This window comes from Nicotiana sylvestris, chromosome 7 (assembly GCF_000393655.2).
Source record: "Nicotiana sylvestris chromosome 7, ASM39365v2, whole genome shotgun sequence".
Taxonomy (NCBI): domain Eukaryota; kingdom Viridiplantae; phylum Streptophyta; class Magnoliopsida; order Solanales; family Solanaceae; genus Nicotiana; species Nicotiana sylvestris.
In genome coordinates, this window is record NC_091063.1 from 128,802,296 (window position 1) to 128,820,873 (window position 18,578).

Below are 18,578 nucleotides of genomic sequence, written 5' to 3' on the forward strand. Positions count from 1 at the left end.
AAGACCTATATTTTTAAATTGTTATTCACATGCTGTGAATCATTTTAGCTCTTTCAATTTATTTCCAGAAATTTATTTACTATTTTTTATAATTTAAAAGGGGAAATTGGCTATTTAAATAATAGCCCATTTGTATTTAATTTTTAGCCTAAATTGAACCCCAAATAAAACCCGGCCCCAACCCAATTTTAACCAACCCAAACCCAGATTCCCCATCTACCCATTTAATCCTGGACGTTGATCATTCAGATCAACGACCATCATTCACCCTTCCTAAAATAAACCTAAACGACCCCTTACCCTAACTCATTTTTCACCAAACGCCGCCCTTGAATCCCTCTTGTATCAATTCTCTCTGTAGCCTCATATGAACCCTAGTGCCGCCACCTAATTCCACCCTAATCCACCCCAATCCCCACCTAATCCATGGTCTCCTATGGCTGTTTGAGATGTATACCGGCCTCCTACATCTCCTGGTGGCCCGTTTGTGTGATTTTATGGCCAGATCTCAAAGAGATCTGGTTCAGTCCTTGCTCAAATTTCATTCATGACCTTTCTCCGGCCATCCATGGCCGTTCAAGTCATATCCTTGACTTTTCCGGCTAGATCGGTAGCTTTTCAAGGTCTTTCTCACTTTTTTCGGGGTTCTCTGAAACCCTATCCTTTAGGATCTTTCTTCAGATCTATCTTAGATCTGTGCATATTAAGAACATCTTAAGTGTTTTCTCAAAAGTTTTCTGATTTTCTTTCAAAGTGACTCTTCATTTTTCAACGATTAGGGTTTCTCTTAACTTCTCTTAAAAGATCTCTTCTCTAATTTTTGGTGTTGTTTTATGATTTTACTATGTTCAAACACCTTGTTTATGCTTTCCTTCTACTTGATTCAGCATGTTGAAAGCCCTAGGTCTTTTGGTCTTATCCGTGTTCTGAAAGTGTCCTTGTTTGTTTGAATGTGTATTTGTTCGATTAAGTTCTTTGTTTCTAATTTTCTTTGTCCTTGTTTGACTTATTTGATTTTGAGCTCTTACCATTATTAAAAACTCAGCTATTGTTAAAACCCTAATTTCTTAAAAAGTTTTTCCTCACTTATTACTACTGTGAGACCTTTACTTGTTTCTGATTTCTCTTACCTGGTACCGTGTTCTTCTTCACTGTTGATTCTATGCGACTACTTGACCTACTTGACTACTGTGCTTCGAATATTTTCTTACTACTGAATCCTAGCTTACCCCTACTGCTACTGTATGTTTGTGTTGGTTCTTTTTGTCAACATGTTTGACCCTCCATGCCTGTTCATTCCTTTCTATTTATATGTTGAGGTGCAGAATCATGACCCTTTCTTGATTGATTCTGACTCCCTCAATCTTACGACTGATTGCAAAGGGTTCCCTTATAAACCCTAATTTTTCTTACTCATTTGTTTAAAATTAATTGATTCTTCTCCTTTACTATGATATCTGATCTTACTGAATCCTTTCCGAAAACTAAGCATATTTTGTACTTAGACTTGATTATTTACTTCATGCTAATATTTCCCCCTTATATGGCAATAATCAATATGTTTCAAACTTATTTTCTTTCCTTAATTAAGCACTGTTAGTATCCGTTAAGTAGTGATTCCTCAATTAAAGGGAATCACTTATGTTGATGGATTTTGATTTGTGATTATTTCCATGTTTGTGATAAGACTTTATTTATTACCTTATTTTTCACTCGCTTTCAAAACTATAAATACCCACCCTCTCTTCTTTCAAAGAAACGAACAATTTGAGTTCACAATACACACTTACACTCAAAACTCTGTCTTTTCTCTACTACCTCTTGTGCTACTGCTTTGTCTAGCCAGCTGAAAGCCAGGCTAGACTCTAGACTCTTGCTTACTTTTCCTTTCTGCACTTTGCTTCACTACTGGTATGTCCTAGTTAATTTTTTAAAGCCCCAACAACAACATGCTTCTTTGATTATTCCAATTCCTTTGATTCTTGTCTACTCCTGCATATGCTTCTGCAGTCATGTTATAGCACTAGCATGCTTTAATATGTTCCATTCCCTTTTAAATTAATGCTTCCCTATGTGTGTACTTTGTCAGTCACTTGTTATGTATTTTCTGACTTATGAATCCCAAACCCCCATATCTCCTCTATGTGTTTGTGTTCTCTGGCAGGTTTGTGGGCATGCCAGCATCAGCTATTGTTGTGCATGACCAAACCTGACCCTACTGGGGTCATATGCTTTATACAATGTACTCCCAAAACCCCTTGACCCCTTTGTGTGACTACTGATTTTGTGTGTTTCAGTTTTGTTCATTACCCCCAATTGATTTCAAACACTTTTGCTACTGATTACTTTCAAAATGGACTTGCTAGTCTAGCTTAAACAAACTCTTTTTCAACTATGCTCTGCACTTTCACTATACTCTTAGAACCTAGGTTTTGCCCATCTTGTGTGAGCCTTGCCTTGGGACCCCTGAGCTCCCTCTAAACTTGGACACATAAGGGCTGGCCATTCCACACTGCACTCATTATGTCTGGTCATGCAAATCTAGATGTGAGCACTGCTTGGGATCCCATAAGGTCCTTTGGGAACTCTGACACACCCAGATATGAGAAAGGCTTTGAACAACATTGGCATTTGAGGTGGTTTATTCCATAACTCAAAGAGGAAGTTAGAATCAGGCTTACTATGGTTGTAACTTCTTGTTTTTGCACTTTTCTGATGTAATTCAATCATTTGGTCTATAATAATTTGTAACAAATATTGGGGTTGGCTAGTGAAAAGGAATGGGGTGATTATGCATGCTTTAGCTATTAGAAGGGTAGATAACATGTCTATAGGGTTTATTTCGATATGTTCTGTTAGAGAACATGCTTATAGGAGCTGCTTTGGTTTTAATAAAATTCTGCATGCTTACTTTCACAATTAGGAACCATGTCTATAGGATCTAAAGGGCTTTTAATAGAAATCATACCTATAGGATCTGCTTTCGTTTTAATAAATTTTGCATGCTTACTTTGTTCAATTAGATATCATGCCTATAGGACCATAAGTTAACTTTAATGCTCGGATACCATGTCTGTTGGAATTAAAATCAGCTATGATAGAGATCATGCCTATAGGATCTAAAAACCAGTTTAGTTAAAAATCAGTTTGGCTCGTACTTATATGTTCTGAACCAGATGAAATAACCTGCTCTTTTAATTAATACGGCATAGAAAGCATGTCTATAGAATCCAAATCGCTCATTTAAAATTGTTTACTGTTTTACTATACTCCTAATCAGTAATAGATATCATGCTCCTAGGACCTCATTATTATCCCTAGGCAAGCCTTAGGTAATAATAACGATAAAACTGAATTTGCCCTTATTTACCAACTGCTACAATCAGTATGTAGGCTTGATTCAGACTTCTTATCTGAGTTATGTAATAAATTTGGTCTGCTTTAACAATTTAAACACCCTGCTTTAGTGTTTTAGAATTCAGACCCTAATTATGTTTAAGTCATGCTATTTATATGCATTGTCTGCGGAGGTATATATAAGCCCTTTAATTGTTTATATATCCCCTTCAGAATGCAGCCCTACGTGTTTTGTATGTCGCCTTAGACTTTTACCTTTAAAACCAAAGAGTCAGCCTAAAATCCTCCCTCTTATAGGAATAGTAGTCCTAAATTCCTCCGGGGCTGATAGGAAAGGGAAGGGTAATAGCATGCAATAGAGATCGAGACCAATTCTCACTTTAATACCTTAACGGGGTGGGAAGGGTAGATATGGATATGATGACCGGTGCGCTAATACCACGTGTATTCCCTCTTCTGAGGAGTGTCATACCACATATTGCATTGAGGTGATCCATATTATAAACAAACCTAGGACCCCCTCCCTTTTACATTCTTAAGTATGTTTTAACTCTTTTTTTCAAAATTCGCCTTTTAATAGTTGTTTTCAAACTCTCTTATGTTTAAACATAAATCCCCTACTATTTGAACCTATACTTGTCTATTTGCTAATTGTACAAGATTCACAAAACTGTCTAGCCGGGAACCACACTAGTGGATCCCGAGGGGTGCCTAACACCTTCCCCTTAGGATAATTTCAAGCCCTTACCCTATCTCTGGTTATCAAAAGGTAGTTGTAGATGAACCCCATAGGTGCCCTAACGCACCTTAAAATCGTTAGGTGGCGACTCTTCGAAAATGCAAACCCAGTTCCCATAGGGAATGTGTTGTCCCATACCCAAAATGTCATAAACCCAATTTTTCGATGCGAAGAGGGAAAAAGGGGGCGCTACAGCATGGCGACTCTGCTGGGGATTTTTAGGCTTTTATCATTTCAGATTGTTCTTGTGAATTTATACCCTCCCTATGTGCAATTACTTGTTTATTTTCTTCAAAGCATTTAATTTCTTCTTCAACTACGAAACTGACATGTCTTCTTTGTTTCTTTCCTTTATTACTGCTTTAAGTTATGAAACTGATGTATTTATCGCTTTCTTAACGTGCAAATACATTCCAACATGCTTTTAATTATTGCATAATCATGCTCAACATCTTACTCCACTCGTGATGAACAAATACTATAGCAACGCTTTTAATGAGTGGTTGCGCTCTTCCATATCATTACCCCCTAAATTTGGAAAGGCATATTTGTGGTAAAACTAGTCGATCAGCGGTGCAGTCAATTTTTCCTTGCCTCCCCCCTTGAGTTGTCCGCTCAAGGGTACCAGTCTAAAACCACATAGAAATATTACTCTATTTATATTGGTGCATGCATCATGGTCAAACCTAGCCGGGTCAGTTATGTTGTGCGTATAGTGATCCTTTAAGATAGGCTTGTCCAAAAGTCCATCGGGTTTCCCTAAACCCAAAGGGACGTCGTCACATTCTGTGCATTTATTTGGAGAACGAAATGCTTCGTGCTAATTATTGACGTTAAATAGTCGAGTCTGGTGGGGGTAAGGGCCTAACCATATTTGTCTTGCAGAATATGAGACACGAAGTCCCCAAATTCAGCATGGTCACCAACATCCACCCAAGATTGCTAAGCTGGTAAAGAGATCTACAATCTAGTGATCAAACTCTCGTCTGATAATACTTGGGAAATCTACCTTCCCTCCTAGAGATCCAACCTAATAATAAGATCATAGAAGTTGCCACACTGTTTTGGGATTGTGAAAGGGCTGTGTTTCGCTTTGGGGACATTGAGATGATGCCTTTGCTGGAGGAGATATGAGGATTGGCTGGAGTAGTGTGGGAAACTTTGGGTTTGTTAATGCTTGAGAACCGCAAAGGTAGGGGTTTCCTCAAAATGATGGGTTTGAAGAATAATACAGAATTGACATGCCTGAAGGAATCACACATCCCTTTTGACTACTTGTATGAAAGGTACGGTCACAGCAAATCCTATCGTACCTACCCTGACGAGTTTGCCATCACATCCTTGGGGCATATCCATCGAAGGGTTTTCGTCTTCATGTTTTATTTCCTTGGGCTGATCGTGTTTCCAATGAAGAAAGGGCAAATCCATACAAGGCGGGCTATGGTAACTAAGAGCCTAATGGAGGGGATTGGTGGGAAGCCATTCAGCATCGTGCCCACGATCATTGCAGACATATACCGAGCCTTAGAGAAGTGTCAACGAGGAGCAAAACACTTCAAAGGCTACAATTTATTACTTCAACTCTGGCTCATGGAGCATCTCCAAAGGGGCGAATACCGACAAAAGATTCAGCGAAGGGATTGGGATGATCACATTGCTTTCCATCATCCAAAGCGAATGAATTACATCCCCGATATGTTCGCTCAACCTGAGGATGCCAAAGGATGGGTGGAGCTATTTGATAATCTGACTAAGGAACAGGTTCAATGGATGTTCGAGTACAACCAACTGTGCAAAAGAATCCGGGAGTACGAAAGCGAACACTGCGAGATACAAGAGTCCAACCAGAAGCTGATTGAGGAATGGAAGGACATGGCTGTCAGTTCCAACAAGCGGCTAGGATACTTGGAGCGAGGCATAATGGAATTGGAGAGAAAGTTTTGCAAAAGGGTCGAAGATTGTCAAAATGCTAAAGGGACTGAAGGCGGACATCTAGCCAGAGCATACCTGTTGCTGGGGCTTCGCGATTTGGGGAAGCTATTCGACGGGGCCAAGGATGCCGAATCTGGGGAAGGTCCTTCAGGGACCAAGTAGATAGGAGTTTATCTTTTCGCTTTATAAATGCAATAAGGCCAATGGCCATTAGTGACTTTTATTTCCTATTTATTTAATGTCGTTTTGGGATTCGTCTTATTTATCTATCAATAAAATGAGGCATTTAGCATTCAAAGTTCTCCAAATCAACTTGTCATTAGGCCTACCTCGTGCACAAAGATGTCCCCAAATTAGAACACGATTTACACTCATGCACTATGTGTTTAAATATTGCAATACTTTTTATGATCCTCACTAACTTGGTTACCTTTTTGTTTTATTATTCCCCTCCCCAAAGGTTAGTTCGTGCACTCTGGCATCATCATCTTATTCCACGAGATCCAGGGGCCCTCCACCCACTCCTCCTCTCAGTACTGTTAAAAACAAGAACAAAAGCAAGATGGAAGATTTGAACAACGTCAGAAAGGAGAATCCAACTGAACGGGTAGAGGCCACTAATGGCCATGGTACTCAAGTTCCTAAGGAGAATGTATCCCAACTTGAACAGAAGCTGCTGAAAATCCAAGAAGAGCTCGATCAGGTTTGGAATCTGGCAAGCCTATCATTTTTCCTCAGCACCCCAGATATCAACGTTCCCAACACTCAAAATCCTACACCTCCTCAAAATATCCCAAAGCAACAAAATCATCCCGTTCCTCACCATCACACTGTTCCACCAAAGACCAAATGCAACACCTGCCATACCCCAAACAACATGCCACTACTTATCCTAATACCCAAAAACTCCACAAACGACCACTTTCACACCTACTATAACACCCCTATCTACGTGGAAACCATTCCACACTATACCCAACCTATCTCAAGCACACCCGAGTCTGATGAAAAAGATCTGCTTATCAGAAACCTGGCTGAGGAACTTAAGAAATTGACTAGCTGGATTCAGGGCGTTGAGGGAAGAAAAGGAATCGAAGGGCTGAACTATGAAGATCTTTGTATACAGCCCGATGTCGAACTTCCCGAGGGGTACAAACCTCTGAAGTTCGAAATATTTGATGGTACAAGAGATCCAAGGGTCCATCTGAGGATGTACTGCGACAACCTAGTTGGAGTAGGGAAAGACGAGAGAATCCGCATAAAGCTGTTCATGAGGAGTTTGAAAGGAAATGCGTTGTCCTGGTACATCAGCCAAGATCCAAAGAAGTGGTCAAGGTAGGTAGGCATGGCATCCGATTTTATGGACAGGTTCAGGTTAACATAGAGAATGCACTGGATATGTTCTATATACATAATCTAAAGAAGAAGCCCACAGAGACATTTCGCGAGTATGCCACTCGCTGGAGGTCCGAAGCTACTAAGGTTAGACCTGCCTTAGAAGAGAAACAGATGAACAATTTCTTTATCCGGGCTCAGGACCCATAGTACTATAAGAGGCTGATGACGATTGAGAACCACAAGTTTTCTGATATTATCAAACTAGGTGAATGAATTGAAGAGGGTATCAAAAGCGGTATGGTTACAAACTTTGAGGCCTTGCAAGCTACAAATAAGGCTTTACGGTCCGGTAGTGTGTCCAAGAAAAAGGATGTAGGGGCTGTGGTGGTTGCATAAAGGACCAAGTCTCCCCTCAAATACCAAACTTGCCCAACACCTCCACTCACATATCAGCCAACCCCAAATTACCAAGCACCTTTACCCTCATACCAAACTCCACCGACTTATCAGTCACCTCCACCTCCCGAATATCAACCTACTTCACCCAGATACTCTCAACCCGCTCATGTCTACCAAACTTATAATACTCAACCATCCTACTATCAATCTTCTCATTCATGCCAAAACTTCCCTAGACCTCGGCCAAATTTTGATCGCAGACCTCCAAAACAATATGCAGCCATTACTGAACCCATTGACCAGTTGTATGAGAGACTCAAAGCCGCTAGTTATGTCACCCTCATCCCTGCTGCAACCCCTGAGAACCCTTCTCAGTGGGTCAACCCAAAAAGAGACCTGCTAAGAGAGCTCATGTTCAGCAATTCACCAACGACTCATAAGAGAAGTGACGCTGGTTGGCAAAAGAAGAAAGTTATAGGGCCAAAATAAATAAATTAGAGGGACAAATCAGGGACCTCAAGTTTGGCAACAGTATCCAGGCTACCACAGATGAAGGAAAAAGAAAAAGATAACTCAGGAAAATGAAGCCCTCAAAGCTCAAATCCAGAAAATGAGAATAGCTGCTAGAAACCCGGAAAGAAGCCGAGCGGACGAAAAGCTTATAAGCAGTCTGATAAAGAAAGCACTTGAGTGTCAAAATGACCTAGAAAAGTCTGAAGCCAGTCTAGCAAATGTTCGGGCCCAATTGGCAAAGAATGCAAAAGGGCGGGCATAGTTTGTGCATCAAATGAAAAGCAAATATGAAGGGACAATCACCAATCTGAAGAGAAAGTTAACTACCCTTGAGAATGAGGCGACCAAGCAGGCCAAGGACTTTAAAGCTGATCGGAACATTGTTATGCTTTGATGGCTCAGATGGAGGAAGAATTGCAATAATTGCAAAATCAAAACCATCACGACACTCAGGTATTAAAAGCTAGGAATCAGCAGATAGGGCGATTGCTTCAGGAAAAAGGGCAGAATCCGAGAGAAGATCAGGGCCATTGTTGACTACATTACCGTGAAGTGCCAAGCGTGCGAGGACATGACTCGTACCACCTTCTTCGCTGCAGTGATGACTTTCATTCGCCAGATAATGAGTGATTTGGAGCGGTTGCAAGGGGATCTCGCATATTGGCCCGCGGCGAGGCCAAATGATGTCCCGCGGGCCCTAGGAGCATTAATGTATTCCTGATTTTCACTTGAGTCTATTTCTGTTGGAGTCTATCAGTTTATTTCCGAGTTTGTATTTTCTTTTTGTCAGAGTCTGTTAGTCGGTTCTTGAGTATGTATTGTCATCTTGCTATTAGAGTCTGTTGGCTTCCTTTTCAATTCTGTTAGTTTTGAGTCATTGTAATCAAAGCATTTTCTTTATATGAAAAATTTAAAAATCCCAAAATATTTTGATATTTCTCCCAGAACTACGCATGGTTTAATTCATGCGGGGTCATGATACGTAGTCAATCTCCATAGGATTCGACCATAAAAAAAATAGGAGCGGAAATAAGAAAATAGGAAAGAAAAAGAAAAGCTGGAATGAAGCATGCAACCGTTGCAAAACATGTAGAAATACATTTAACTGTATAGGTGCATCACATCCCAATGTGCTATTATCTGTCTGTTATTTGTTCCAAACTAATCGTTTGCTGATGTTACACTCAGCCCAGGTTTTATAGAAAGGTGGTTGGTTTTGTGGTAGTCTGGCTTCGCATCCATACTTCACGAGGTCGAATGGAAGCATTGAAATATCTTCAGAAATGACTCTGCCAACAGTTCCTATTGCGGATGAGAGTCCTATCTCGGGCATCCCAACTTCAGAATTGGCAGTTGCCGAGGAAAACAGGTTACTGCGTCTCTGCATGATGGAAATGTGGGACGCCTGGGCAAACGGAAGTGAACTACCAAGTGCAATCCCTGGATTTCCCGAGCTTTTTCCCAAGGCAAGTGGGACCTCCAACATCCCCATAAACTATCCAAATACCCCACTAGGATACCCTACTATTTCTGCCAACTTTGTGGGAACACCTTCTGAGGCTCGCCCCCAAGCGTTAGTTTCAGGTGCAACTTCGAATATCTTCACTGCTCTGCCTGGCTCGGCTACGGCACAGCCTTCACCTTCCAAACACCATCTTTCCCACTGGAACCTATATAGTTTCCCACCTATACGTACTCCCAACCACCCCAGTATGAGTTCACCGCAGGGCAAGAGAAAGCCACCAAAACCCCTGAGCAAGAAGAGATTGCGAAGAAGATGAGGAGTATGGAACAGAGTCTCAAAAGCATACAAGGCTTGAGTGGACAGAAAAGTGTATCATATGCCGACTTATGTATGTTCCCTCATGTGCATCTGCCATTGGGATTCAAAACCCCAAAATTTGAGAAGTATGATGGACACGACGATCCTATTGCTCATCTCAAGAGATATTGCAACCAGCTATGAGGAGCCGGTGGGAAGGAAGAACTCCTCATGGCCTATTTCGGAGAAAGTCTAGTCGGCATCGCATCTGAGTGGTACATGGACCAAGATATATCCCACTGGCACATATGGGATGACCTTGCTAGGGATTTTGTCAAGCATTTCTAGTACAACATTGATACTGCTCCAGATAGGAACTCATTGACAAACTTAAAGAAGAAATCCTCGGAAAGCTTCCGAGAGTACGCAGTTATATGGCGTGAACATGCCTCCAGGGTAAAGTCTCCGATGGATGAGATTGAAATGCTCACAGTTTTCCTCCAAGCTCAAGAAGCTGACTACTTCCAAAATATGATGTTCGCAATAGGTAAATTGTTTGCTGAAGCCATCAAGATTGGCGAAATGGTTGAAAATGGGTTGAAAACAGATCGAATTCTAAGCCAATCCGCCATCAGAGCTACCTCCCAAGCTATTCAGGGTGGATCTGGAGGAGTAGCGAAGGGCAAGAAGAAGGAAGAAACATCCGTGGCAGTGTTGGGTGCAAGAAAGCACCATACTCCCAGATCCTTTTTCTTAGAAAGGACCCCGCAACACTACTACCCCCACAAAGACATAGCCTATGCCCCCCAGCCATACACGGTCATGAATGCTCAACCTTATGTCCGGCCACAACAATAAGACAATCGGAACTAAGCTCCATTTTCTAAAAACCAGCCTCCTTACAAAAACCACTACAGCCCCCGGCCTCTACAAAACAATTTCCACCCTCGTGAACCACCCAAGAGGAAAAATTTTAGACCCATTGGCAAACCCTACTCTAGCCTGTTACCAAAGCTTGTTCAAATGGGTCTGCTACAGTCTATTCCTCAAACCAGGCAAAACCCAGCATCACCTGCTTATAGAGCCGGTACCCGATGCGCCTATTACTCAGGGGCAGAAGGGAACGACACAGATGATTGCTGGACTCTGAAGAGATCCGTGGAGAACTTGATAGAACAAAGGAAGATAGTGTTAAGGGATGAAGATATTCCCAATGTGACCAACAACCCACTACCAGCCTATAACAACGGGCCGGTAATCGGAATGATTTGTGAGGATAAGGGATTTGACCCAGCGTTGAAGGCCATCATTTCCATCGCTGATGTAGAAGAGAAAGAAAAAGCTACCCTGAAGCAAGACAAAGGGGAGAAAAAGAACAAAACCACCCCTCCAAAGTCAGAAAAGAAAGTTGAAGGGGAAATTGGGGCAATGCCTCCCAAAGATGTTGTTCTCTATGTCCCTCAAGGCCGTAAAGAAAAGCTGATGGCTTTGAGTCCTCCAAGGAGATTTGAACTGAATAATGTAAGCACGTGATTTTTGCCCTATGAAGGAATTACTCCCAAAAAATTCAAAATAAAACAATTTTCCTTGGTGTGAATTTTTTTTGAATTTTTGTGGTATTTTGTGTAATTATTTGTATATTTATCTACGCATGTTTATTTGTTAAATTAATAAAAAATACAAAAATATATCTCATTTTGCATGTAGGATTTAATTCTACAATAGTTAGTAATTACGTTTGTTTTACAAAAATGAAAATTACAAAAATAGGCATCTTTCACATTTTTAGCATTTAATGTCCAATTGTACAATTTTATGCTTAATTATTACTTAATTGTGTGTTAGTTGTTATTGGGAGTTAATTTGCGCTTTTATAAATTAATTTAGTTCTATATGATAGTTTAAAGATTTTTAGAATTTAATTTTAGAAAAATAAAAGAAGAAAAGAGAGCAAAATACAAAGAAAATCGGAATTGGGCCTCTTCTTCAATATTGAACCACAAGCCCAAATATACCCAACATTCCCCTATGACCCGGTCCATTCCAAACCAGGTCGACCCAGTCCAGTACCAACAACCCAACTCCCCCTCTTCATTTTTCAATTTTTCAATTTTTTACCAAAAACAAAACAAAACAAAACCCTAAAAAAACACTACCTACCCGCCGCCCCTCTCTATCTTCTTCTCCAAAAAAGCTCCAAACAAACCCATCAATGGCTGCCCTTCCCCCGCCTCTTCTCCTTCACATACACACACACACACACACAACCACGGCAACGCAACACACACACACCCGCTACCCGTGTTTCTTCTTCTTCTTCTTCAAGATCGCGAGGGTTTCTTCTTCTTCAAGTTCACGTTGATCGTTGCTTCTTCTTCTCCGACGCTGCTGCTGCTGCGTTCTTCGTCCGACGTCGTCCATGGCTGCTGCCCGTCACTGCGCTCCAGCTCGCCTTTGCTGCTTCCGTTACATCCAGCTAGGAACGATGGTTGCGTCCACAAGCTCCAGTTCGCTACCATGGCTTCTTCCGTTCACTGTTTCTCCTCGCTACCATGGCTGCGTCCACAAGCTCTAGTTCGCTGCTTCTTCTCCGTCGTGTTGATGCTGCCATGGCTGCGTCACTGTAGTCGTTGCCCGTCGCTGGTCTTCTCCGTTGTCCGTTGCCCGTCACGTTGGTTGCTTTCTCTTCTCCGGCTCGTTCCCGGATGCTGCATCCTTCATGCCATCGAGCTGCTAGTATTACGTCTCCTTCTTCGTCCTCTTCCAAACAACCAAACTACTTTCCGTTCGATGTTCGGCGTCGCTTCAATCCGGTTAGTGGGTTTGAGTTTCATTTTGTCCGTATTTTGTTTTGATATTCTCGGATCTAAAATAGTTAAATGTTTGATTCTTGTTTTGTTCGTGTTTATCGTTGAATTAATTTTCTAGTTTGTTCATGTGTTTTTGTTGATTTAATTTTCAGATTCAAATGGAACTTTAATTAATTAGTTTTTCAGTTTATTTCATGTGCTTTTATTTATTTTGTAAAAGAAATTGTTAGTTTAATTCTAATGTTGTTAGATGCATATTAAAATTGTTAGTTTAATTTTAATGTGAACGAAATTGTTGGTTTAATTTTAGTTTAGTTTGTAAAAGAAATTGTTAGTTTATTTTAATGTTGTTAGATTCGAATTGAAATTTAATTAATTATTTTTCAGTTTGTTTCATGTGTTTTTATTTATTTTTGTAAAAGAAATTGTTAGTTTAATTTTAATATGGTTAGACTCAAGTTGAAATTCAATCAATTATTTCTTCTTCGGTTTATTTTATTCGTTTAAAAGAATTAAGTTGTAATATAGAAATATGTTAGTTTAATCGCTTGAATCCGTTTTTTGTTGTTTAATTTAGATTTAATTCGTGTTTATTGATTGTTTGAAGTTCGTTTTAATCTAGTGAATTAATGTGAGTTTATGTTTTGGTTTGTAATTTTTGATTTTGTTTGAATCATGAATCTTTGTTATAATATTGTTGGATTTAATTTGAAGATTAATTGATTAGTTGAGTTTTAGTGATTTGAATCTGTTCATTTATTTTGTTTAATTTGAATATATTTGTTTGTTAATATTGTTGAATATGCAAATATATGTGTTGTTAAAAATATCGTTCAGTCAAAATAATTCCGATTGTTGATTCGTTGTTCATAGTTTAAGTTTGAATTCGTTGATTGAACTGGATTAAGGATTGGTTATAGCTGGTAATTTAATTTTAGGTTCTTAGATAATTTTGAAGTTAAACCGATTTTGAATCGGGGCGTAACAGTAGTTTTAGGGGTAAAACGGGAATTAACCAATTACGGATTATTTAATATGGCGGGGACCAGACATAATGATAAAAGCAAAAAAGGAAAAGGCGCGTAATGATGTCTACTTTTCAAAAAGAGGGAACATGGGGGCCCACTTTGACTATTTTTCAAAAAAAGGGAACACGAGGGCCCCACGTTGACTACTTTTACTAAAGTAAAAATGTGGGTAATAATAAAAGTTAAAGGGGAAAGAGGTAAAAGGGGGTCTTGCTTTGTATATAAGGGGGGATGAGGGGATTGAATTTGGAAGAAGAGAATTTAGAGGATTATTTTCTAGAGAGATTTTTGGGGAGAACATTTTGAGAGAGAAATACATTCTGAAAATCTGAAGAGAGTGTGATAGAGTTTTAAAAGAGAAAACAAAAATAAAGTGAGAAACGAGTTTAGTTTCAGGTTTTAATACACGCGTGGGTTGTTGCTGTTTAGTTTGTTTACAAACTATTGGGTTTGTTCTATTCAGTTGTTCGGTTTTTCTTCAATGTTTTCTGGGCCTTGAATCTGGTTCGAATTACTGCTGTTGGGTTGCTGTTGCGTTGTTGTGTTATTACTGCTGCTGACTCCTCCTTCTTTTCTTCTTGTACTGCCATTTCCAGGTACACATTTGTACACTCTCAGCTCGAAGCGAAAAATGAAATAATAATCAGATTAATGAGTAATGGGGTTTCACATGTATAACTTCATCTAATAATGCTAGTTTAAATTAATCAAAGAATGATTTGTTTCGATATTATTGAGTATCTATCTCATGTTCTAGTGTTAGTAAATGATAGAATATAGAATAAAAGCAATTCTTCTTGGTACAAACTCGATTGCAATTTTCCATTTGCATTAATCACAAACTAATAACTAATAAGTCACGTTTGTTTAAGCATGTAATTAATCGGGAGATTTTCTTTTATTTTTAGAAACGAACTTATAGAAAATGTAGTCACTGTAGGTTTTTCCTTTTAAATAAAAATGAGACGAGCCTCGCCCAATAATAAATACCAATTGCGGGGCTCTCAATAATCGGTCATAATAAATGCTTAGAATTTGGGATGGACTGTTTAGTGAATTTCACTGCCTTCCCCAAAGATAATAACGCGTTAGTCTCTTTAGACGTAATTTAATTAAATTACTTTCTTAAACTCGGGTGCACATTTATGTGACCCAAATCCAAATCTCAGCGGAGTCGAAATGCGTCTCTAATCACGGGTACATTGATTGTGACGTGGTCCGAGATGCATGTCCACAACGTTGCAAATTCCTTTAAAAAAAATAAGAATGAGATGAGTCTCGCCGAATAAAAATACAAAATTGCGTGTCCCTCAGTAAATATTTGCTTTAAAATTGCTTAGACTTCGGGATGGACCGTTTAGCAAAATTCCACGGCCCTACCCAAAGTAGATGATACGATAGTCGCTTTAGGCGCGCCTTTAATAATTTAATTTTCTTAAACTCGGGTGCACATTTATGTGACCCAAATCCAAATCTCAACGGAGTCAAAGTGTGTCGACGACCACGGGTACATTGATTGTGACGCGGTTTGAGATACAATTTCACAACGTTGCAATTCCTTGTAAAAATAATAATAATAATTATGAAAGCGTTAAAAAGTTAAAATTTGCACATAAGTCCGTATTTGTACAAAATCAGATAATCAAGCCGAAGATGACAGTTGAGCGACCGTGCTAGAACCACGGAACTCGGGAATGCCTAACACCTTCTCCCGGGTTAACAGAATTCCTTATCCGGATTTCTGGTACGTAGACTGTAATATGGAGTCATTCTTTTCCTCGATTCGGGATTAAAATTGTTGACTTGGGACACCCTAAATCTCCCAAGTGGCGACTCTAAAATAAATAAACAAATCCCGTTTCGATTGTCCTTTAATTGTAAAAAACTCCTTGTACCCTCGCGGGGGCGGAAAAAGGAGGTGTGACAGCTCTGGCGACTCTGCTGGGGACTATTAACCTAGAACCACTGGTTCAGGGTTAGAAATTCGAGCTTAGATAAATTGTTATATTTGGCTTTATCTGATTTTTACATGTTTGAGCCTAATGTGCTAAATGCTGCTTTTACCGCTTTGATATTATCTGAACTATATATAAATTGTGCCGACACCCTTCTCTCTTCACCTCCGGGGATGTGCTTACTGGTTGAGACTCCCTATTCTGTTTGTGTCATACCCTGAAATAAAAAAGAGGCTCGGACAAGTTACGACGCCGGATGGCCTTTTGGTTCCCGGTAAGTTGCCCCCTCCTCAACTAGAGTTGTCCTCTCGGGTACACAGTCTAGAACACCGACTCAGGTTTTGAACATAGAATAACATGACTTCATGCCAGATCCCTAGTATGAACGATTATTTGCATCATGTTGCATTTGGCTTAGGGGACTCAACACAGGGGTTGGGTCCGTCTAGGACTAGCAACCTGAAATGAAAAAGACCATCTTGATGCATCTTATGTGCTACATGTTGCATTCCTTCAAGGGTAAAAGGGTCATTTGGCGGACCAATGATAATTGAGAGTGAATGAAAAGGAAAAAAGGAAAAAGAGAGGGTGAAGTGCGAAGATAAAGCAAATAGGGCCCGATTATGTTTTGTTACATTTTTATTTAAAAAGAAAATGAATTCAAAAAAAAAATTCTTTGCACTTTTTATCATTTTTGAAAAATCAAAAATAAAAAAAAAAGGGAAAAAGAAAATCCAAAAGATTTTACATGTTTCATCACCTTTTAAGAAAAAGCAAAAAAAAAAGATATGTTTTCTCTGAATTAGTTATTTTTTTATTCTCACTCGTATCCAATCTGCCAGAACTACGCGGGTTTGATTCTGACCGGATGTGAGATACGTAGGCAACCCTCATCGGGTCCAACCCCCCCTTTTTTGCTAAAATAGCCAAAAAAAAATAAACAAAAAAAACATGTCAAAATTTTAAATTTTGTCATAAATAAGTCGGGTGATGTCCAACCTCCCCTTTTGCAAAAATAAAAAATAAAAAACAATCTAGCAAAATATATATATATATATATATATATGTCAAATTTTTAAATTCATCATAAAGAAGTCGGGTGACGCTGTTTTGTCAAGACATAGCCGAATGTTCCCGAAAGGGACGCCGAATGTTCCCGAAAGGGACGCCGGAAGACTGACTTTGCATAAAAAGCCACCTTTTGGGTCATAAATAAGTCGAGTGATGCTGTTTTGTCATAAATAGCCGAATGTTCCCGAAAGGGACGTCGGAGGGCTGACTTTGCATAAACAGCCACCTTTGGGTCATTGTTTTAGATTTGGTCCAGTTGACCCACACAGCCTTAAAAATCTTCGTCCCCGAGGCGCTGAAGGGCCGTGTTTGCAACACCAGTTTTTATTGTAATTTGAAAAAAAAAACAAAGAGTCAGCGGTCAGGAGAATACCGTTTGGGCTTTTGGTCAGTGTCTTAAACCGTTCTTGCCGAAATAGCCTTAGAGTATCTTTCAGTTATCGAAAGGCTATTTTCGTAAAAGAACGGACAAGTTTGTAAAGTGTCATAAAATAATCCTCCCCGGCCTCAAAATTCATGTGAGATTTGGAAAGGGCCACATTTGCAAAAATAACCGTTTGGTTGCATTTGTCAAACGGAGAAAGGGAGCTGGCCTTTTGTTTTAAGGTTGTAAATCTTTTGACTAGAATATGTGGGTTGTTTGATTTTTGAGTTTGTTGGTCATCTTTCAACCTTTGAAACCCAGTTTGTTTTATTATGAAAATCGATAAAGAAAACAAATGTCTCATTGTTGTTACCTTTCATTTTGTCCGAACTACGCAAGGTCTGATTCATGCGGGGTCATGATACGTAGGCAATCTCCATAAGATTCGACCACAACAAAAAATGAAAAAACAAAAAATGAAAAAAAAAAATTAAAAAAAAATGAAATGAAAAAAAACGAAAAAAAAGAAAGAAAAAAAAAGAGAAAAAAGGATGTTGTTAATAATGAGGACCGACTGAGTCCATTATAACTTGTTTTGTCTTCAATCGCAAGGAAAGTTAAGGTGGTTGGTTTGTGGTAGGCCGGACAATGACACCCAGAATATCGCGCAGAATCCTTTACCTGCACCTCATGATACACACTCTGCGGGGATCAGGCCTGATAACAGAAGCACTCGAATCCTATTGGGGACTTGTTGACGGAGGTTGATGATATTGAAGCTGGTAATGGTCTTGGCAGTATTGATGCGAAGCTCAATGGCTAAGATGTCAGTTTTGATAAAGTGGGAGGACGCTCCGTTCCTTGGTTAGCAAGAGAGAAGCTTGTGGTGGCTTATTTTGTTGTCATTTCTGTTGACCGGATTATTCTTAGGGTTGTAGTCCGGATATTGTCTTGTGTCAAACTTTCTTATCTTTCCATTTGTCATAGCGGTTTGTTTAAGTTTTGTCCAGTTTGTTTTAGGATTTTATTCTGGTTTGTTTTGTTTGTCTTGTTATTCAAACCATTCCACCGGTAGTCTAAAGCAAATCCAGTCTTTTATTATTTCCAGTCATCTTTTTGTTTAGTCCTTTTATCATTTTTGTTCAGCGCTGATTCTAGTGACATGACATGCGCGCACAGTTTGGGCCTAATCTTAAAATTTAATCATAAAATCAGTTGAAGGTGATCAGGATATTTAAGGGAGATAAGAATGGTTTGAGATCATTTGAAGCCCAAACCATGAGAAATTGGGGCAAGTATTGTCCAACGAT

General features: G+C 39.5%; 1 protein-coding gene across 1 annotated transcript; it reads left to right on the forward strand.

Annotated features, from left to right (window-relative positions):
- The first annotated feature begins 6,590 nt into the window (after nt 1–6,590).
- Nucleotides 6,591–10,898, forward strand: LOC138873764 (uncharacterized). Its single transcript, XM_070152242.1, has 3 exons — nt 6,591–7,305; nt 9,578–9,862; nt 10,411–10,898. Exons 1-3 carry the CDS (start codon nt 6,591–6,593, stop codon nt 10,896–10,898), a joined length of 1,488 nt encoding a protein of 495 aa, XP_070008343.1.
- The last annotated feature ends 7,680 nt before the right edge of the window (nt 10,899–18,578 follow it).